The sequence below is a fragment of the Mugil cephalus genome, chromosome 11, assembly GCF_022458985.1.
Source record: "Mugil cephalus isolate CIBA_MC_2020 chromosome 11, CIBA_Mcephalus_1.1, whole genome shotgun sequence".
In the NCBI taxonomy this organism is placed as follows: Eukaryota; Metazoa; Chordata; class Actinopteri; order Mugiliformes; family Mugilidae; genus Mugil; species Mugil cephalus.
The window spans coordinates 5,738,704-5,761,572 of NC_061780.1; the positions used below are offsets into that span (position 1 = coordinate 5,738,704).

A 22,869-nucleotide genomic window follows, 5' to 3' on the forward strand; every position below is an offset into this window, starting at 1 on the left:
CCTGATCTCAGTGGGATTTTATCTGGTTACATAGAGGTTAAATAAATAAAATTAATAGATAACTAAGAAAGAGGAGAAAGTACATCCTTTAAAATAAATAAATAAATAATTGCTTATGTTGTACTTCCATTGTTGTTGTTGTCCTTTAAAATGTGCCAAATAAATGAAATTAATGTTCTATTATGCATTATTACAAACAGATCATATAAAATCAATTATATTTTTCATTAAAGTTGCAATCTTATCTCATCTTCTACTACCATAGATATATAAACGCTCACTAGGTTCTCGGGGGTTGCTGGAGCCTGTCCCAGCTGTCATCGGGCGAGAGGCGCTGTACACCCTGGACAGGTCGCCAGTCTGTGGCAGGAGAGAGGAAACGGGAGTACCCGGAGAAAACCCACACAGACACAGGGAGAACATGCAGACTCCACCGAGAAAGGCCCGAGCCGGACCTTCTCACTGGAAGGCATCAGTGCCAACCACTGAGCCGCTGTGCCGCCCTCATTACACTTGTATAGTTCATGATTATTATTATTGATACGGTATGTCGTACTGACAATACTCCCATTTGGTCGCCAGGGGTCGTTGTTTGCCCTTTCTCCTTCCCTCAACCTAGCTTGCCCGTCTGCCTGACTGGCTGCCCAACAAGAAATGTTGGCAAAACACCCCCTCCTCATCGTGCAGGGGGAAAAATGGCGGACAGGCGCTAAATCCACATCAGAAACAAACACACACGTTACAAAGCGAGGTAAACATCCTCGGGAACACCGGGAAACACCTCCTTTTATGTTCGCCTTCAGCGTTGAGCCGAGGTCACCGCTAGGCAACGTCACTGTGCTGGTATGTTCCCGTTATGCTAATGCTAATATTTAGAATCCATAGGGTCAACGAGCTAGCGAGCCACCTAGCATGCTAAGCTAGCCTATCCTAGGCAGTGGGCATGTGTGTGTATGTGTGGGTGTAGCATAGCATGCTGGGTGTCTGCACAGCTGCGCTGGCTCCATGCTCGACTCTCATTCACTAATGTCAGTTATCGGGTAGCGGTTAATGCATTGTTAATTCATAACATTCAGCAACACAATGAGCGCCGCCGTCTGAACATACAATGCACTGATAAATATGCAGAAGGCAGCGAAAGGGGAGAAGGGGGGTCCCCATGTGTAAGCTTAGTGTTTTGAATGGAGCTCGTCGTGATTTCGGTAATGTGCCGCGTTTTGCTGTCTATAAAAAAAAGAAACGTATCGCTCCATGTTGACGCCAGACAAGCGGTATTACTAGCCGGAGTTCCGGAGAATCGCCCCCGGGACCGAGTTAGCAACAGGAGGAATGCTGCTGTCTGTTACTCCCTCATCAGTGCGCTAACTCCAGACCCGCTGTCCCTCTGCCCGCCTTGAAAACAGGGAGCCGGTCGCTTTAACTTGGACGCCATCCCCCTTGGCGGAGGAAAAAGGCGCAATTCTATTGAACAGGGAACTCATCCGGGAGAGGAGAGACGCTGCTAAACGGTTATGAAGTTTTAAGGTAGGTATGTTTATGTGAGCAGCCACCTCCTTTACATTGCAAAATATTCTCTCCAAATATTCAGATATGTGGCACAAGTATTGTTGTGTATTGTGTGTTAGTCTGGATGCGTTTTTTTTTATTATTATTTCCCTTAAATGCGCTGTGATGTTAGGTAAGAAATCTTGCACATCAGTCTGTTTTTAACTTGTGTTTATTCCATTTGGATTACGTTCATGCTCCATGAACCTGTTTCTAGAAACAGGTTCATAAATGCAGCACTTGTTTATATCAGTTTGACCTGATGACCTGGATGTTGTGTCTGGGGCAGTTGGTGAACTGAGGTCTGCGTGTTAGGGGTCACGTAGCTTCAGATTTCTGCCTGCTGACTCATGGTGAGAAACCATTTAGATGTTTATTGTTTGTTTTGTTTTCATTTTAAATTTGAATCTTTAATAAAACGTGCAATCTTCTGTGCTCAAGACAAAAAAATAGATGTAATTACCAATGAGGTCATTCAGCTAAAGTTATGCAGAACTGAATGATAATCTGAGCTGAAAACAGTTTGATCTTCAGAGAGTCGATGAGTGGACGTTATGCTGTAGTCAGCCCATAGTTTGGGCTTTGATATTGTGATATTTTACCTGAACTTATGCCAAACATATTCTGTCCACACTTTAATGTCTTCCGATCTTAAAGTGAATCTGAGGGTAAATGAAATACACGTGGCATGATCTTGGCCGTCTTTGCTGAACTTGACCTGTTTGCCCACGATGACGACCCCTTGTCTGAGAGAGAGACCAGTGAGCTGCTAGCGTAACAAGCGCAGGGCGCCCTTCGAAACACAGCCCTACAATTTATATGTGGTGGCCTGAAATTTAGTTTGAATACTTCTAAATTTCTATTTGCGTGTTGAGCTTTTTGAGGGAATGAATAATCTAATAGTTTCCGTTACCTTTTTGTTTACATCCTAAAATATAAGTTTTCACTTCTTATGCATATAATTTATCTATTGATAGCACTGTACAATCTTAGTGAAAATATTTAGAAATATCTACACTTTTTTGCAGGACTTCTGCACAGGACTACTTTTACCTACTTTTACTTTTATCTATGTAATTACTAATGTAAAGCATAGTAATTTTTGCCTCTTTTTACTTAGTAACCATAAAGACTGTGTTATAAATCAAAGTTTGGACAGCCGTTTGAGAAAAAAATGTCGCTGCATAGCATGCAGACCCATTTACCAAAAAAAGCAAACTCAAAGCATCAGAGGAACAAAATTGTGAAGATGGCAGAATGTTTCTTATTGTTTAATTATTCTTCAGTATTTATTATTAAGTGAATCATTAATGTGTACATTACATTGGTAAAGGATGGGCTGATTTCAGTACTTCCAGGTACTTTGTATATTCTCCCCCAGGATCAATACAGTATCGTCACATGTTTTATTTCTAAAAATATATTTTCTTGTTATTAATCCAAAGTAAATAAAGCTTGTAGTTCAGTGAAGTGAAAAATAGCATGAATAAATCACAACTGTGTATAATAAATTTAAGTAAAACACACAGTTTGCTTATTCCATGTGAATGCGCCACATGAAACATGGATGTAATTTTTCAATTACATGTCATCCCACTGTAATATTAGCCACATGGGAATAGAGCTAGAAATGTTTAGATTGTGACATGATTCATCTGCCACAAAAAATTAGATTTTACCAAGCCTTGCCTGGTTTATACAGCTGTAACATCTTCTATGTTTTTTCTTGTTTTTATAGTGGAGGCCACTGTTGTGTTATTAGTCGGTCAGAATTGTGGGAGCATGAGGAAACCGGTGCCTCAGAAAGGTAAGAGGCTTTATACCATTCACAGTATGATAACAGTTTTATTTTCAAATGTCTGTAATGCGCATGTTTGCTGTGGCTTGTTGGGAAAGTTAGAAATGCTGTATAACCCTAACCCTAGCTGAGCTCACCTCAACCGAGCCCTTTGTCTGTCTGTGCAGACAGACTCACATATTATCTTGTAATAGTTCTGTAACTCATGCCCGTGTTGGGAGCACTGATTGTAGCAGGTATTGCAAGGTATTGACTGATGAGGAAAATTACCCATAATTGAAAGCTTGTTCTCTCTGTTCTTTGGCTCCTCCAGCTATAGAGTGGAAAGATGCCCGGAGGATCAAGCATGCCCGGAGTGGACGGCCCTCCCGGGTGCCTTCACAGTACCAAGGTAAATAACCTGCTTCTTACAGAGGCCCTTTTTTTTTTTCTTTTTAATTTTGTCATCTCTGCTTATGCCAAACATATCCATATAGTACATTCTGACAGTCCGTACACACCATAAAGGTTATTTTACCCACTGTTCTTTTTCTTCTGTAGGGCATTTCAGTTGGGAGAAATACTTGAAAGAGACTGGTGCTATTGCTGCCCCTGCTTCATGTTTCAGACAGGTGAGCAGATTGATGGATTCTTGCCTCCCTGCTGTTATTTGGCTACCGCTCTCCAACTAATAACTTGTCCATCATCGCCTTCTAGAGCCTCACACCTCCAGTTAATGAGTTCAAGGCGGGCATGAAGCTGGAGGCGCAGGACCCACGGAACACCACGTCCACCTGCATCGCCACAGTGGTGGGCCTGACAGGCTCCCGGCTGCGGCTGCGCTTGGATGGGTCTGACAATAAGAACGACTTCTGGCGCCTGGTGGATTCCTCAGAGATCCAGCCTATTGGTAACTGTGAAAAGAACGGAGGCATGCTGCAGCCACCACTCGGTAAGGACACAAATACATTAGTCTGTTATTATTTAGGTGGTTCTGTCTGATGTGTTGGTCACTATGTTACACTGCATGGACAAAAGCATTTGGCCACATCTGACCACATCTGGACTATAATGACATTGTATTAAATACATATAGAAGCAGATGTTTTGCTGTGGCTACTCCTGAAAGGAAGAGCTAAAAGGAAAAGAAGAAGATAGATTCCCCCCCACTCTTTTGCTGCTTCAACTGCAAGGGTTTTTTCGGGTTCTGTGGGCCTATGTGCCCATTCATTCTGTAGTGCATTTATGAGGTCAGGCAGGTGATGTTATACAAGAACGCCTGGCTTACAACCTCAGTTACAGCTCATCCCAAAGGTGCTTGATGGGGTTGAAGTCAGGGCTCTGCGCAGGCCAGTCAAGTTGTTCCACACCAGATTCAACAAACCCTGTCTTTATATCCTTACTTGCTGTACCACCGCAAAGTTTTTCTGCGTACATTAAAGCCAGCGGAGGTTCTTCGGCTATGGAATCAGCAGAGCGACGGCAGTTGTTACGCACCATGCGCCTCAGTAGCCATTGACCCCACAATGTGATGTTACGCTGTCTTCCACTTTATGGCTGAGTTGCTATTTTTCCTAAACACTTTCCACTTTCTAATAATATCACTAACAAGTGACATCCAATCACAGAACCACAGTTGTCACTCTGAGCAGAACAACCCATTTTGTATCACCAGTGTTTGCAAATGGAGACAGCGTTACTAGGTGCTTGTCTCTACACACATGCGGCAACGAGTCTGATTAAAACACCTAAAGTCAATAATTATCACAAATACGTTCATATAATGTGCTTCTTATCTTTTCTTGTTAATAGATTTCTTATTATGCCCACTAGATGTCAGTGACTGACAGCACAGAATTTCAGTGTGTGAAGTTAATGCATATAAAGCCATCTACCTCGGACATTTCTGTGTCTAATACACATGGGGAAAAACAACTGTGTGGGCTGACTGTTTGTTCCGTCTGTCTTTGTTACCACAGATTTGTTGATAGAGTTTAGTCCTGCAAACAAGATTATTTTCTTTGATTCTCTTCTCACTTACTCCCACAGCTCATAACTTGGAGAGATTCAGTTTACATTACGTTTAGTTCTGACAACAATGATTCCCATTTGCAGGTTTCCGTCTGAATGCATCCTCCTGGCCCATGTTCCTTCTGAAAACACTAAATGGTGCTGAGATGGCTCCTTTTCGCATCTTTCACAAGGTACCTGTACAAGGCTCTAAAAAACTACAAAATATTGGGGAGAAAACAAGCATGTTTATTTATTAGTCATGGATTATACATTAGTATAAATGAGTAATATATATAATTATAATATATATAATGTATATTACAATAAGAAACGTGTCACTTTTTCACCAGCATTAGCTTCATTTTACCGTGCTTCCCTGTTACAGAAGATTGAACAGATACCTCTATATCTGACCCACCTATTCTTTCTCTCCGTATTCCCCAGCAGGAGCCTCCCGCACCAGAGCAGAACTCGTTCCAGGTGGGCATGAAGCTGGAGGCCGTGGACCGGAAAAATCCCCACTTCATCTGCCCTGCCACAGTAGGCGCTCTGCGTGGCGTCGAGGTGCTGGTCACCTTTGACGGCTGGCGGGGAGCCTTTGATTACTACTGCCGCTATGACTCGCGTGACATCTTCCCCGTCGGCTGGTGCTCCCTCACCGGAGACAACCTTCAGCCGCCCGGCACCAAAGGTCTGGATCTCACACCGTTGTTAACATAGATTCGACTCGATGCCACCGTGTCTGAACAAACTTTGAACTGTATACTCTGAATAAGACTTAAAAAATATATATTTTTAATATTTTCACATTCGTCCCAATAGAACAGAATGATACCCATTTGTACAGCAAATCAAATTACTAATGAGACATATAGAGTTTACAGTATTGCCATGTAGTATGTTCATTTGAGCTATGCTTGCTCGTTGCCCTCTAGTATTCACTAACATCTTGCCCATTTTCTAAAATGTTAAAGTCAGCATGCCTGTGGGTTTGCTTTTCTTCTCAAACACTGTTTTCAACACATCTGACACTTCTTCATGATAGATAGTTTCTTTGTTTTCCCATTCATAAAACAAGTCCCAGTCAGTCTCTGCTCCCTTAAATATGTTGCCTTTTACTTTTTAACGTCAGGATTTAAGAGCCAGAAGCAGAGCTGGGAACCAGAGTTAGCAGTTTGTTATACAAGGAGCCTGAAAGAAAGATGTGGATACAAAGGTTATCAGCCACAGGGGCAACTGTCCTCATCCGTAGAATCCACAGCATGTGAAAGGAGTGGAAGGAAGGAGGGAAATGGGGAGGCAGGACATGTCTTTGTAGCCTGCTAGTGTTTTATGGAGACCTGGCACTGACCCAGCTGGCTGAGTCGGGCCATGACGCGGTTGAAGCCTGGGTGCCCCCCTCCGCAGGCCTCTCTTTGGCACCCTGGCTTCCAGAGTCTGATTAGACCTTGGAAAGAATTAAGAGAGGGGTTGGCAATGAAGAGGAAAAACAGGCGTGCGCTGTGAAAGGTGGATTGTTTACATTGTCGGCGAATGGTAGGAGGAGAGAAGAAGCGAAAGGGAGGAAAAAGAAGGAGAGGAGGAGCAACGCAGAGGAAGAGTGGGAGAGGAGGACAGGGCAGGAGGAGAGGGTGAATCTGAGGACAGCTTTGCAGGCAACCAAACACTTAACATTCATTTGAGAAAGAGGGTGAGTAAAATGAATGAAATCACAGAAATGCAGTGGTAGAGTGATAGATTAAAAGCTCTTTGAGAAGTTCCGTTGCTGTAATAGGAAGCTTGGCAGTGGTGGTTTTGTGAACTCAATGAACTCGATGCACTCAGGGGAGAGGAAAAGAAAAAAAAACAGGGGCCTGCTTGTTACGAATTCATATGGCTGTATTTAGCACTGCAATTGATTGTAACCTCGAGCTGTTTAAACCTTTGAACATATTACCAAGGATTCACCCAATCTGTTTAGGATCAATCAGGTGCCTTTTTTTAGTCCTTTGCCTTGCTGTGGCTGCCTTGTGAAACTGTAGCCTACAGAGATTGAGCTTTGCATTGATTGGTGTGCCTGTGTGAAAGTGTGTTTAATAAATACAGCCCCACGGGCCAAGACCTGCACTAATGAATGTGGCTATTCCTCTCATAAATCTGTCTGGTTGATCCAGGATGAATACCAGTGCATTTTGGTTTGTGCAGTGTGTGTTTGTGTATGTGTGTGTGTGTGTCTAAGTGTATGTAGGCTTGCAGGTGCATGTGAAGCCAGACATCCTCGGTAAACTCTAGATTTTTCTGCACAGTTGTTTTTGCACGCACACATTCTTGATGTTTTGCCAGAAGTCGTGGCTTAGACTAAAGTTTGCTTGTTTTTATGTATTTAATTTAAGCTCTCTCTCTCTCTCTCTCTCTCGCTCGCTCTCTGTGCATGTTTCTACCATGTGCATATTCCCCGAAATTGTTCCCATCAAGAAATGAAGGGCTTGCGTTAATTTGCGGGAGTTCTTGAAGTAAATTCCGAGTCGGTCTCACAGATGTCAGGAGCTCGCGTCTTTGTTTTTAATCTTGAGGCTAGGTATTGTCGTGCTTCTTCTTTTGATTCTAGCCATTAGGGATTCAACAACGGGAGTTGGGTAAAAAAAGAAGATTCATGTTCGATTACATTCCTCCTTCATGTCTTACCTGATGCCTTTCAGTCCTTGTTTTTCCTCTGCTTCCTCTTTTGTTGGATGTAATGGATGGCAGTTTGTGCCCACAATGCATATTTGTCTGATTTCACAATACAATACTGTAGTTGCAGACTGTAGCCGCCCCACTGATGCACATTTTCCCTGGTGCTTTTCGTGTTATCTGAGAACATTGCAGTATGATTTTTCTGTCTGATTCAAGCAGTCACTTTTTGATGTACCTGTTTGTATGCAGAAAACGACCAGTTAACCTTTTAGAGCTTATTGAAAGTCAAATTCAATAAGGGAGCACTGTTACAAAATGAACAGGAGCATATACACCTTGATGTAACCTCATGCCCAGTTTCTTTCTCACTCCACGTTCACCCTCTCACACTAGAGTTTGAAAAGACTTTTTAACAAAAGGAGGAGGTTTAATAGAGGAAAAGCAGCATGTCTGACCTTCCCTGCTGCAGATGAGAAGCTACCAGCTTTGGATTTTTATCTGCATTTCACAAAAATAATAATTGTGGAAATGTGGTGCATTACTCGTTCTTCAGAGATGGAGGAAAGGACACTTAATTCCCCGCATGTAGTGTGAGTGTCTAATGCCTATGAATGGCTCACTTCTTGGTCGGCTGCAGCTGGAGTCAACTGAGGGCATTACAGCCGAGAGCACAAAGGCTTGAATGCGTGTGCAGTTGTGCTCATAACTCATTCCGCTGAGCTGGGAATTTCATGTACATGTTACATGGCAGGTGCGTGGTGAGGTGGATATTAGATTTTGAATACATTCTATTTCTGCTGTTCATATGATGTAACCACATATGACAGCCTGCAGCTTGGATATCAGATTGAATACGTCAGAGGTAAAGAAATGTGTGTTGAAAGGAGGGGGCGTATGGAGCTGAGTGTTTTTCATTAAGTACCTTTTCCTTGTTCATTTTTGCCTGTTCAGTGGTGTTGCCCAAGAGCCTTGGAGCACTGACAGACGGAAGTGTGGAGAGTCCAGCCATGCATCCCACCCCCGCGGTGGGCAGACCTCCTGGTCAGAGAGGACGTAAGCCAGGACGCAGGAAAACCAAAGTGACGGGGGCCTGGAGTCAGAAGGGCTCAGCACTGGGACCACAGAGCATCCAAACCGGCAAAGTCCTGGAGCCCATTAAGATCCCCAAGAAGCGAGGACCTAAGCCTGGCAGTAAGGTAGGCACAAAATGGTTCAGAAATACCATTGAGGTGAGATGGTTGGCTTTATTTGCAAGGTCAGTTACCTAATTAGAAAAAGCTGGTATTCTTATTTAAAGCTTTGAGGTGTTTGAGGAGAAAAAAAGGCTTAGGCTTCATAGAGACTGTTTCCTTTCACATTAGGTTTTGATAGTTGCAGATTAGGAGATGCTGATTTGTGCATGGTAAGCATTATGAATGAAAATGCAGCCCTACTTGACCCTGTGTCTCCTCCTCTTTGTTTGCAGCTGGGCTGGGCAAAGAGAGCTGGCTGGTTGGACGAAGCCATGCCTGGCCCAGGACGGCCCGTAACTGGCCCAGGACGGCCGGTGGCTGGCCCAGGACGAACCAGGGGCAGACTGCCTGCCAACTGGGCACAAAGGATAGGTCTGCAGCAGGCCCAGACTCAGGCAGAACCTATCAAGATCCCAAAGAAAAGAGGGCCCAAGCCTGGCAGCAAGGTAGCCATCCAGTACAGATCACTACATGTCACATTAGAAACAGAAATGAAAAATGTGACCAAGGGAATTTATCCAGTATATTCATTCTCATAGTACTTCATTTATTGGGAACGAAGCTAGCGCTCGTCTATTTTACTGGGAATAGTTATCAAGTTAATTCATGTTATTTTTGCTTTTTCTTGTAATTTATGTAGTAGATAAGATATTTGTTTGTATTTTTAAATTAAGGAAGTTGGTATCCATTTCAAAGGCACAAATGGTTACAAAAACGTAGTGGTTGTCTTGAACAAATGTTGGCAAAACAAGTAGCTGCACTCATCAGGTCCCAATAATGTCTTGAGAGGAGATTAATGTAAATTAATGTTGTGTTTCCTATTGTAGCACCATATTTCATATAGTAAAAATATGAAAGAAAAATAATAATAAAATAAACCATTAAACGATAAAAATGCTGTAAAATGTGCTGTGTTTGTATACAGAGAAAACCACGAGTGGTACCTAATCCAGTCCCCACGTCTCCCACCAGCAGCACCCCAGAGCCTGACACCAGCACTGTACCCCTGGACAACGCCACCATCCCCAACTCTGCACTACAGGCTCCCACAGGTACTCAGCAGCCACAGGCCATAATGAACACCATTAAGGTTTTTTTGTCTGGGATGTTGAGTATATTTTACACTGTCATACAGTGCTGTTGTATACATACACTGCCTGGCCAAAAAACAAGGTGACCACCTGGATTCAACTAAGCAAATACAGCATATCCGTGGGGTCTTGAAATGAATTAAAAGTTGATAATTCAATTTTGGTGAAATTAAGACCCTTAAAAAGTATTAAAAAGTCTTATCATGATTTTATGAGGTCTTAAAATTTGAAGATATTTTAAAAGTAAAATTTGCATTTGAGTCCAAAAACATTAAAAAAGCTTGTGATTTTATTTGTTTATTAAAAAAACACAAAGATGAACCCGTAACATTAAAACTGAACTACTGTGGGTGTGTTCATTAATTGTCTCTGTGAGCACCAGAATGGATGCGGACAGAATTTTATTTTTATCTATTTATCTATTTATTTAGGACAATGCACATTAACGTACATATAGGTGTCTTAAAAAACATACAGACGATACACCATGACAAATAGACATAACTTGTAAAAATCTTCCACAAAAAAATAAGTCAAATTAAGGTTAAAAGTCCATACACAAGATAGAAAAGATAAGAAGTTACTCATGGCTTGTTTTCAACCACTGTTTAAGGGCCTTTTTAAACGTGATATGATATCACAGTTTCTAATGTGAGTTCCAAGACTGGGTTCCTTTAAACACGCATAACACAACCTCACCCTATGTCGTGGCGCTAGCCAGAAGGCCACTGTTACCCACTGCGAGCAGTAGCTATCCATTGCTAACTTCTGTGCCAGTACTGTTGCGCCACCACATGTTAACATTACACCGCCACTGGTAGTCGCACCTGAAGCGACAGCTAAAACCTCGGCTAGTAGGACTATCTCGTCATCTTTACCAACATCAGATTGGCTCTGGGTGGCACAGCAACGCTGTTTGTAAACTAGTTTTGAGTTTATACACGTGTTATACAAGTGTTTACACTAAACATTTGTTCAAACTTTACCTTTGATTTATTCTCCCAGCCTATTAGAATTCTGTTTATGTAGAGATGTAACAGTATGAAAATTAAATTTCATGATTATTTTGACCAAAATTACCACGGTTATCATTATAATCATGGTATTGTTGAAATGTGCTCAAAATGTTCTAAAAGTACTTATACACCCACACTGAAATTAAAATTATTTAACCAAATTGTATTTTGAAAAAAAAAACAAAAACAAAACTATAATAATCAGACACGGTTTTAATGATAAAAACTATTGAAAGTTATTACTAACCACCAGGAATTTTACTGCAGTTTATCATGAAACCGGTAATCGTTACACCCCTTGTTTTATAGTGGTCTATAGTCTTTATTGTAAACTAAAACTGTTAAGTTAAAGGTGTTACTGATGTAAATGGTTACAATTGGAAGTGGCAGTGAGATATTAAAAAATATTAAGGTCTTAAAAAAATGTCTTAAAAAGGTATAAAAATTAACTTAGGATTCCTGTATATACTCTAAAATAAGAACGGGCCTCCTGTTGGATAATTACTGCATAGCAACAAGTTATTTATCCCCAACTGATGCAATTAGTAGCTTCTCATTTCTTAAACAACCATATGGAAAAACATGCAGTGGTCCATTTGAGAAGGGTCAAATCATTGGCATGCATCAAGTAGAGAAAACATCTAAGGAGAAACTACTAAAATTGGGTTTATAACTGTCCAACGCATTATTAAAAACTGTTATCTTCCAGGAAGAAATGTGTTTGGACGAAATCCCAATTGATCATGATCGGCGATCACTTAAACGAAGAAAAACAACAATAGAGCTCAGGGCCACATTTCATAGTGAAAGTGAAAGGGAGCTCAAAGAAAGACTTCAGTTTGCTATGGAGCATAAAGATTGGACTCTGGAGCAATGGAAGAAGGGCATGTGGTCTGATGAAGTGATGGGGCATCAGGGTAAAAAGAGAGGAAGATGAACTGATACACTGATCATGTCTAGTACCTACTGAACCATCCTGTGGAGGCAGTGCTATGAACTGGGGTTGCTGCTGTTGCTCAGGTCTAGGTTCAGCAACATTATGTCTAAAGAATTAAGTCATCTGACTACCTAAATATACTGAATGACCAGGTTATGCATTAATGGGTATATTCTTCCCTGATGGCACGGGCATATTCCAAGATGATAATGCCAGGATTTATGGGGCTCACAACATTTTCACACATAGATTGACTAACACAGAGTCCAGACCTGAACCCCATTGAGAATCTCTGGGATGTGCTGGAGAAGAAAACTGGATGGAAATAAATATTGTAACATTTCAGAAGCTTACTGAAACAGGGCCACAGTGAATGCTGCTGGAATCAAATTTTACAGCAAAATATTAGAGTGTGTGACCGTTTATTGGCCAGGCAGTGTATATCGTCACTGAATTTATGCTGTTTTAGCAAAAGAATCTCACATTCACACAAGTGTGTAATAGCTCGATTTCATTTGTTATTTGTGGTGAAGTATATGGAGTTTAATAATTCATGTAACACATTGGTATTTGTCTGTCCTCTGTCCTGTAGTTTGTGTGTACCTAAACAAGTACGGCAAGGTGGGACCCCATATGGACCAGAGACGTATCCAGCTGCTTCCAGACCACTTTGGGCCTGGTCGAGCCTCTTCTGTGCTTCAGCAGTGTGTCCAGGCTTGTGTGGACTCTGCTTATAACCAAGGCACAGTCTTTTCCTGCCTCAAGTCTGGACAAGGAGGTGAAGTCATTTCAGGTGTGGATTCAACTAACGTCAGTCATTTTATATACTGGCTCATAGAACGTGGGGTTCATTGAGATGACAAGAGATGTTGTGTCAAGCGAAAGAGTGTGCCCTCGATTTTGGAGCATGTGATTCACCATCCTTTTACCCCTGTGTCTCATCTAGCCCATTTTGACAAGCAGCAGCACACCCTGACCCTGCCCACAGTCAGCAGTGTCACTTACGTCCTCCGGTTCCTGGAAAAACTCTGCCACAACCTTCACTGCGATCCTCTGTTTGGCAGCCAGCCTGTAGCCAGAGGAGGTCTTCACTACGATAGTCACACTTACACTACAGGTCAGGATGAACTGTTGTTTCATTGTCTGGTTACATGCACATCAGTTGGATAATCTTGATGAGGCTCTATTATCTAAATCAGCTGTTAGCCTTATTTTAATGAGATCCCTGATACCTGAATGCATTTATACTGTACGTTATTTGTCTACTGAAGTTGTGACACTGAAGTTCTGGGCATTTCTTCTTAGAAACCAGTCTTCTAACGGTTCAGGGGATGTGCATTATGCATTTTGCAAGGTTCTGTCCATGTTTTACACAGTAGTAGGATGAGGCATACAGCCAGAAATTTTATCACAGATTATATTAATTGATACACATTTGACTTGTATTGTTCCTTAAGCCTTTACCAAGGCTTCTAATTGTATCAATTACTCTGTCCTCAATACTTAGAGAGAAGAAGTTTTGGAGACAACCTGACAACAGGTCCAGGCCGAGGCACCAAGCGCTTTCTTCAGAAGTTCAACAGTCCCTTGTCTCAGAAGCTGGCAAAGATCCACCGACTCTCCACTGATGGTATGCTGATTTATTCATTCTTGCCTTTTTTGTATTTAGAGGTATGCGGAATGATTTTCTTTCCCCTGTTTGTAATAGTCAGAGCCACATGAACACAAACACGCGACCTTGGGGCTCTGTGCGTAACTGTGCAACATGTGAGTTTAAGAGTGGATAAGGCCTGTCGAGCAATGGAAATACAGCAAAAAAAAAAGAGAAGTGTTGGGATGGTTTGGGAATAAATCCAGTAAGGGGCAGCACTAGGCAGCAGACCAACAATGCACACCAAGGTTATTTGGTGTCTTCACAGTCACCACTCGTTTAACTCCAATGAAGGAGTCTCTTGAAGTCAATGTTTCTGGATTCGGACATTGCGAGGACATTCGCATGTGACAAAGACAAAACAGGATACATGGTGAGATTCAGGCTGGGGTCCTATTTTAAGCAACAGCTTGTTGAGAGCAAATATTAGAATCATACAGATTAGTGCATCCATCGATTATTGATCAGGCCTAGTATCATCATTTTGAATCTTGTATGTGGGCCAATTTTCCCATTTTCTGTCCAGTCCTGCTTGAGGATTTCTTCCACAATTTTTATCCATTGATCTTTCATTGGTGGCGTTTCCTTTGCCCAGTTACTCATGTATTTTGATCAAGTAACCATCACGGGTAGTAACAGTCTCTTCTGAGAACTTGCATAAGTAAAGCACCAAACAGGTCTTATGTACTTCATATCCTAGTATCCGTTGTAGCTCCTTACATATCATTTCCCAAATCCACTGACTAATTCTACAGTTAAATATTTTAACACTAACTAGAACAAAAAAGAAATGTGTTGCAGCTGTACTTTGTTTAGAGAAGCAGACATGGAGAGGTGAGGATGATTAAGATGGAGGAAGGTTGAAAGAAGGTGGTTAGAAGGAAGATGGACTTCGATAGATTTCGGTCTTCTCTGTGTCCACCTCTTTCTTTGCCTCAAGTCCTCTATTCCTTTCTTCCAGGGTAGCATTTCTCCTGTCTATGTCTTTCTTTTCCTTTTTCATTTCTCTCATCTTCTCCTTAAGTTCTTTGTATTTTTCTGCAAATTCTCTCTTCTTCTCCCTCAATTCTTTATTCTTCTCCATCATTTCGTGATTGTTCTCCTTCAGCTCTTCATTTCTCTCCTGCATTTGATTATTCCTCTGCTTCTTTTGCTCTAAAACTCATTCTTCTCCTCCATTCTTATTTTCCATTCTTCCAGGTCTTTTTTTTCTCCTCGTTTTCTTTCTTGCGCTTCACCACTTATTCATTTTTCTCCTTCAGCACTTTCTTGCCTGTTATTAAGGTGGTTTTCACACCAGGAAAGTGATAGTTCACTTGCTTTGGTCCAGATCTTTAAAAATCAAAAATTGGTTCAGTTTAAAACCGACACTGCGTCAGAGTCCGGGTAAACCCTGCTTCACACATTCTCTCAGCGATTTGGCCACAGACGTCAGCATTTTTGTGCGTCAAGCAGCTGATATATGCTCTCCTCCGACCATATATCGAGGAGGCAGTGGGTCTCTTTTGTACCCCACGTTGATCCATGGCTCATTCTTGGTATAAAATAGAAACAAATGAATGAATGAATGAAATGACCGATGACCAATCACAACCTTTTTTGTAACTTTTTTGTTCCTGGTATGCCAGTTAGCGATCAATCACACATTTTTGTTTTTTTCTTGTTTTTGCGGACAAAACTGTCGTTTATTTTTCCTTTGGACACGTGTAGCGAATGAATTTAAACATTAAACATTTTAACAGTGGGTTGAATGGGGCAAATTTAAGATTTTTCGTGCATGTCCGTCTTTTGTGTGTTGTGTTGGTGGTTTCAAAGGCGTGGTCTGTTTTTCTGTAAGATATTAATAAAAGGTGCTCTTGTCTGGAAAAGATCCCCCTTGTGTGTATGGTGAATTGTTACAAACGGAAGCCCATTTAGTCCAAAAAGTCGCTCAGATGTTTGGTTCGGAATGGGATCAGTTTGCAATCACAGGACAAACGTAGCATACCAGGGTTCGTTATGGACTCTGGTGCGGACGAAACAAGTGAACCGAGTCCCAGCTGCAGAGGTGGTCTCGGTTCACTTGTTTGGTCCGCATCAGAGTCTGCACCAGAGAAAAGGTCCGTTTCAAGCGGACTAAACGAGTCTGGTGTGAACACGCCCTAGGTGACCTCTAGACATATGGTTTTGGAGTCCAGTTCGCCCTTGCTCCAACTGAAGATGTGTCATCCTCAGTTCTGCACTTTTTATCTCCGTTTCTTTGGTAGTCTCCTTGAGCTCTGAATTTTTTCGTCCAGTTCTTAATTCTTATCTTCCAAATTTTTCTTTTTCTTCATTTGTTTGTTCATCTCTGCTGGATCTTCATGTTCTTTGTCCTTCTTGTCTGCTATACTAGTAAGCAGTTCTCTCTTTTCCTTTAGCGTTTTCAGTTCTGTCTTCTCTTCTTCCAGCTGGTTCTTCAACTCCTCCAGAGCTTCCTTCTCTTCCTCCATCTTGTTTCTCTCAGACAGCAGCTCTTTGTTGTCACTGAGGCTTGCAGAGAAACTCTTTTTCTATTCTATGTTCTGCTTTGTTTTCAACCATAAGGGGGTTGGGCCATTTCAGTGACGTAGGGTTCCTCTCTCCCATCGAGGGTCTGCATAGATATATACGGAGGGTATGCCCGTGACGTCACAGCAGGCGGAAGTCTCCGTGGTTACGGCCAAAGAATGGCAAAAAGTGACAGTTGAACATGGAGATTAGCAGCATTAGTTTGAAGCCTAATTTGGTGTCCATGGGCCAAACTTGGCCTGTCACCAATTATATTTGGCCCGCACCTTGCGCACTGTATAATTTTTTCCCAGCACTCGGAATCTTTGTTCCTTGGCTGCACTTACTCTCCTTCATTATTTATTGGCGCACTTCCACTCCTGACCAGAGAATAGCATTGTGATACATTGATGGTAGGGTGGCGCTGTTGGGATCCCGCCTGCTCAAATATTGCGAGGTGAAGAAGACCAGCAGCAAATGAGAGGATTCAGATGGAGGGTGTTAGCCAGTGGCACACAGGCAAATTAAAATTCAGAACTTGGGTAAATGATTATCTTTTTACCAAGGTGGATTCGACCCCGGTATATGTTGCATGACTGAAGTCTGTGTGATTAATGGGGGCAAGTTTTGCTACTTCGTTTATTGCACTGGTAAGTGTGGTACTGATTTAATTCCAGGCATGTTTTGTCCTGTTTATTGCACTAGTAATTAGAGTAGGCTAATGATTTCATTGTGGGCATGTTACGTCCCATGTTACTTATCGCAATAAATGTCTTTGTATTTGATGATAAAGGCCCCAGGCCTGGTAATGTTCCATGTTTATCTTCAATTATTTTTTTTTATCTAAAGAAGGCTGATAGATTTGTTTTGGGTGGAAGAACTGTTGCGCGATTGGCTGTACCAACAGATTTGAAAAGCAGTCGGAGATATATTTTTACAGGCTCCCGAAAGCCAAAGAAAAGAGAAGTAACTGGAAGAAGCAATAGGTACTCTTCCACAAAGTCCAAGATTTTGTAGGATCGTAGACACAGTGGTTGGCAAAGGAAGCTTATTTCTCCTATAAATCGGTAGATGCCCAGCAGAGCTCAGAACTGGCAGAAACCGGTGGGACCCAGGTACACCCATCTACTATCTTCAGAAGTCTGGCCAGAAATGGTCTTCATGGAAGAGTTGCAGCCACAAACCCAAACCTCAACATGATGGAGTGTGTCTGGGATCATTCACTGCATTTTGTTAATTCATGAAAATAAACTATTAACGCTTTAGGAGTGAGCCCCCCCCCCCTCCGGTTTTGCAGGCTTTATTATTAAAACCCATGCTTGTTGCTACTAGCAACAGTGGGCTACACAGTGAAGCTATGTTCTAACAACCAGTGAATGAAAGAGAACGTAATGCAGTTATGAGCTTTCAAGCAGAAGACCATGAACGTAATAAAAGATAAAAACTTAGCGGAGGACTGCGGCGACGGTGTAATGGATTCAAGGCAAGCTTCCCTACCGCCGCTCCCTGGTCTGTGGCTGTATACTGCATCCATCTCCTCATACCATTTCGGGACCTTTTGGTCAGCACCACTCGTGTTGTTGTGCCCCCTGGCTGCCCGATAACCAGCCTTCAATTTTTTAAGCTTCGCCCTTATTTGTTTTACCATCCTGATAAAGCCAAGTTTGGCCATCTCAGCCGCTGGAAAACGTTGTCGTTCCGAGTCCAACTCCCGCTGTATACTCTCACCTTCCAGCAAGGACAGAAAAGCCCTCACCTCTGGGTTGGTCCACAACAACATTGCTTTTCCAGTCATTATAATATACCAACACAAGAGCAGAAAGTTAAAAGTAAGCAGTCAAACACTCATCTCTCCAGTCAAAACATCCTGCTTTGTACCTGGCGCTGCATCGTGACGATTCTTTTCTGACCAAACAGCAGCGTTCTACATCACATTTTCGTCCCCAATTCACCTACTTCGGACAGACCACAGAGGAGGGACTAAAAAGCACCCAGAAAAGTATCCCTTTGGCCTCGTTCCATCCACCTTCTAGCAATGGAAATGGCGATTTAAAGTGGGTGGTGTGGTGTGGTGTAGAGGTGGGTCGTGTATGGAAATCCAGCTTTAGTGTTTGTGGACCACTTGTTATTTGGTAGTTCGTATGGATCATTGTTGAGCACAGTTGTTCTTAATTTGATCTGATAATCCACATTTTTCCTGGTCTTAAATCCTTACATTCATTTACCGCTTCATTTGCACTATGAACCCATCCGGCCCCGGCCTATTATGTTTCTGTTCCTCATTAGTGAGCCCACCCCACGGATGCCCTGAGTTGATAGTTGAATGCCAATAAATTTAGTTATTTTTAAAGTAATTCTGGGTCTCTGATTATCTTTATTTTTCGTTCTTAGTGTAGGTTTTAAATTTAACTCATAATGGTTTTAAAAGGGTCTTGAATAGTCTTAAATTTAATTTGTTCAAACCTGTAGAAACCCTGGTATGGCACTATGTTATCGCTTTTGTATCCTGCTTCTGGGTAGTAAATTTCTCTTTTGAAAAATGCCTTATGGGTGAAAATGAACAGTAATATGCGTAGATCAAAGGATTCCGCTGATTGAACAAGACTTCCTCCTCGTATGTGTAGTATTTGTTCATATAAGTAGTGGCTCTCGACTCCAATGCTATGTCACATTTTATGGAAAACATTTCATTCTAATAATTGACTGCTCTGACTTGTCCAGTAAAGTCTTATATAATCATATAAAAGGAGGCAGTTAAACAGAGACACTCTTGGCTCAGGAGCAAGTGTATTAAGTTCTGGGGCAGGAGGGTAATCATTTAATCATCTTTCAATTTCCTGAGGTTTTAATTAAGTTAATGGAATATTTGAAGAGATTTATGTAAAAGGGTAATATCACCCTTGAAGGAAGGCCCTTCCACTTTTACTGAAGCCCATAACACACTAAAATCACTGCATGAGTTCCAGTTATATCACAATGAAATATAGTTTTTACATCACAACTTCTTTATTGTTGGATATTTTTTGCTGTCTATTATTTTGGGATTATTTAAGCATTTGAGTGATTATTTTATCTCACTTGTGAATCTTTTGTTGTTGTTTTATCTCTAGGTGATTCCTTCTTGGAGAACAGTGTTGCGGTGTCAGAGCACTTAAAGAAGAGTCCTCTCCCCCCAAACTCTATAGGACTAACATCTGGCATGAGGTCTCCCTCCAAGCTGCTGCAGCGTGACAACTCTACAGGTAAACTGTGATAGGAAAATGAATAACCGTCTCCATATCACACGTTTGCACTTCAGTGTAATTGAAAGGCAAGTGAAAAAAAATAGCCAGTGTAAATAAAATAAAGAAATGCGGAAAATCCAAATATATTTCTTTGGCAGGCTTATCAGACAGCTAAACACACCAGGAGTTATTAGAGCGTAGGGAAATTAGAACGTTTGTTAAGTGATGTTAACAGCGATCATTTTGCCTTTTGTCTGTAAAATACAAGATCACACAGTAAATGGCAGAAACGGTGCTTACAAGGACAAGTCCTTCCAGGGACTTAAAGCCCAAGATGGGTGTCCTCTTGCTGGGCTCTGTTCCACACCAGCTCCCCTCCTTTTTTTTCTCCTTTAAAACATATTATATTAAAACCTGATGAAAAGCATGTATTCCTGTTAATTAAAAACTCAAGAAACAGCGTGTGTCAATGCGAAGCGTCAAAATAAGCTTCTTTCAATGAGACTTCCTCCGTGAGGACTTTAAACCGCAGATGGGTGCTCTCTTCCTGGGCTCCCCCACCCCTCCCAGCTCCCCTCCCTCCTCATGGATGTTAAAAATAACTCCACAAAACTTATTATACACCTCGTTTCTACTGTTTTGGTAAATGCATAAATAAAAATTATCACCCTGGTGCAGTTGTTAAACACGTTTTCACACCTTAGAATCACGATCATACTGAATGAATTGTAAGTAGACTTTAAGCAATACAGTTTTATTGAAGATGATCTTGGTGTGAAGGCTTATTTCACAGCTGGTGAATACCAAAGAAATTCAGTTGGCTACAAAAGTAATATCTTTACAAAACGAGTAACATTTAAAGATTTAAAGCTTTCAAACATTGCAGACATCTGGACATTCCTGGAGGTTAAAGTGGCTGACATATTCCATAAACAGTGGATGGTTGTGTTTACGCTATATTCTGTTTCCATGTGCATGGATGTTGGTCTGCATATACAGTCTGTGCAGTTACACATTTTGGACTTGTTCAGCAGACGTTGCTAAGTAAGACCTCACATTGGCTCTTATAGTCATGTGGGTGCAAACACATTTAATTTGAACCTAATTGTTTTTGAAAAAGGCTACACATACAGGTTCAACGTAAGGATCCAGTAAAGCTTCATCAGCTATCAGTCAGTGCATTTACATGCACGTGAAAAAAAACAAATTATTGCCTGAATCGGACTATAACAGGAGAACTTTAGTGCATGTAAACACGTTACTCCGATTAAAATCGGAGTTCTCATTATCCGATTGAGACACCCAGATAATACGATTGGAATCAGAGTTTCCAATTGGATAATGCGTGTGCGCATGCTCCACAACCGCGGCGCTGGCGTGTGACCCCGGAACAAAAACCTCCAAGAAAGCCGGTCGCAGAAGAAGAAGAGAAACGGAGCTGCTAGAAGAACCGTCTGAGGGATAGTGTGGATCTTACCTGTACCAGAAGTAGCACGAACGTTACGTACGAGATTAAAAAATGTACTATTATCCGTCTGGTTGTTGTTTGAAATGCCAGTCCGCCGCATGGACGACTCTTGTGTATTATATCGCATAATAGCTCAACTGAAAATCAGGCCGTATTAACGTGGTATTATCCAGCTGAAAAGACACATATCGCCACCTAGTGTGGAGGAGGAGAACAGTCATTCGATTTTCTCTGCTACATGTAAACTGGGACAAGGACTGTTGAATGTCGAATTTTGAGCATATCTCGATTAAGCTCTGCATGTAAACACACTGAGTCATTTACTGTCTTTATAAATCTGAGTTTGTGCTTTTGCTCTCAGGCAGTTTCAGGGAGAGCCCAAGGCCCAGCGCTCAGGACCCCAACCTGTGGACTGTAGAGGAAGTTATGCAGTATATCAGAGACATCGACCCGGTGCTGGCCCCACATGCTGATCTTTTCCGAAAACATGTATGTACAGTTGGATGCTAAAGGGCTGAAAACAAACTTTTACTGCTTTTTTTTTTTTTTGCAACTCTCAACTTCTCCTCCTCCTTTGCTACAGGAGATTGATGGCAAAGCACTCCTGTTGCTGCGCAGCGACATGATGATGAAATACATGGGTTTGAAGCTTGGCCCTGCCCTCAAACTCACCTTCCACATCGATAAGCTCAAACGGGCTTGAGGACGTCAGCCAGCTAGACGTAAGCTTCCAAAGGACTCAACTCCAGCCCCACCGCCCTGTTCTGGGATCAGTATATCGTGCACTTCATAATGAACATATACTGACCATTTACAAGTAGCAGCTTCCATCAGACCACCATATCTGATATCCATACCCCTGTCCTGACCTCATCCAATGAGGAATGCTTATTTTGTGTAGCACAATCCAGCCTTAAGGCAGCATGGGATACGTAGGCTCACCCAATTGTCCATCAGGCCATTTGCATTTCAGTATAACTTGAAGTTTCATATGTGGCCATTTAACTGTAAGAGTCTTTGTGGCCTGCTTTTATTATGTTACATTTAATCTGTACATGTCATGTTTTGTACTTTTTCAAGGTTTTGTGCTGGAATATGCTAAAAGAAAAAAAAAAAAACACTACATTCATCCCAATAGTTGGGAGTTCCTCCGATTAGTCTCGGTTTGAGGCATGTTTTTGCAACTACATAAAGTTAATCATAGTTAGAAAAACATGTTTTATGAAAGAAAAAAAAACTTTATTCTGAAAATACTGCCATGAGGAAATCTGTTTTTTCTCTCATTCTGGATGTTGTTTACAATGCCTTGTCTTGTCTTTGTTATTTGTACTTTTTCAATTTTTTATACTATATTATTAGAATTCCTACGTGGAGAAACCCTATCATACTTAACATTGTTCAATAAATAATATAATAGTTTGTTTTTGTCAGTATGGGGTTATTTTGTCCTCACCTTCTGTGGTTGTATAAAATATTTTCTATTCAATTATTTAAATTAAAATATTTCTCCTCTTAAGTTGCTTGACCTTTTCACGTAGGCTCTAGTTGCCACATTTATGTTATAGAAGACTATACTATTGGTAAAAAAAAATAATAATAATAATCTTGGAATTAACATTTTCATTATTTCATTCCCTTTTGAGGAACACGTTTAGTTCTTCCATTGACAGAAGTCCTCCAACAGGGGGCAGCACAATCATATCTACCCTTTCGGTTACGTCTCCTTGCAAAGTCTCCTTGGGACTCACTGAC

The 22,869-nt window shown here is 41.5% G+C and overlaps 1 protein-coding gene across 4 annotated transcripts; it reads left to right on the top strand.

Annotated features, from left to right (window-relative positions):
• The first annotated feature begins 641 nt into the window (after nt 1-641).
• Nucleotides 642-22,536, top strand: LOC125016840 (polycomb protein SCMH1). 4 transcript variants are annotated; one of them, XM_047599575.1, is made up of 17 exons: nt 642-843; nt 1,404-1,528; nt 3,284-3,352; nt 3,657-3,734; nt 3,884-3,954; nt 4,040-4,274; nt 5,438-5,526; nt 5,780-6,026; nt 8,942-9,186; nt 9,456-9,668; nt 10,148-10,274; nt 12,859-13,059; nt 13,213-13,383; nt 13,774-13,896; nt 19,536-19,667; nt 21,479-21,606; nt 21,701-22,536. In XM_047599575.1, exons 3-17 carry the CDS (start codon nt 3,328-3,330, stop codon nt 21,818-21,820), a joined length of 2,205 nt encoding a protein of 734 aa, XP_047455531.1. In that variant the 5' UTR covers nt 642-843; nt 1,404-1,528; nt 3,284-3,327; the 3' UTR covers nt 21,821-22,536. The 4 variants fall into 4 exon arrangements, with proteins under 4 accessions (XP_047455531.1, XP_047455530.1, XP_047455533.1 ...); XM_047599574.1 differs by having other exon boundaries at nt 1,404-1,524; XM_047599577.1 differs by having other exon boundaries at nt 1,404-1,524; nt 5,783-6,026.
• Nucleotides 22,537-22,869: the final 333 nt, after the last annotated feature.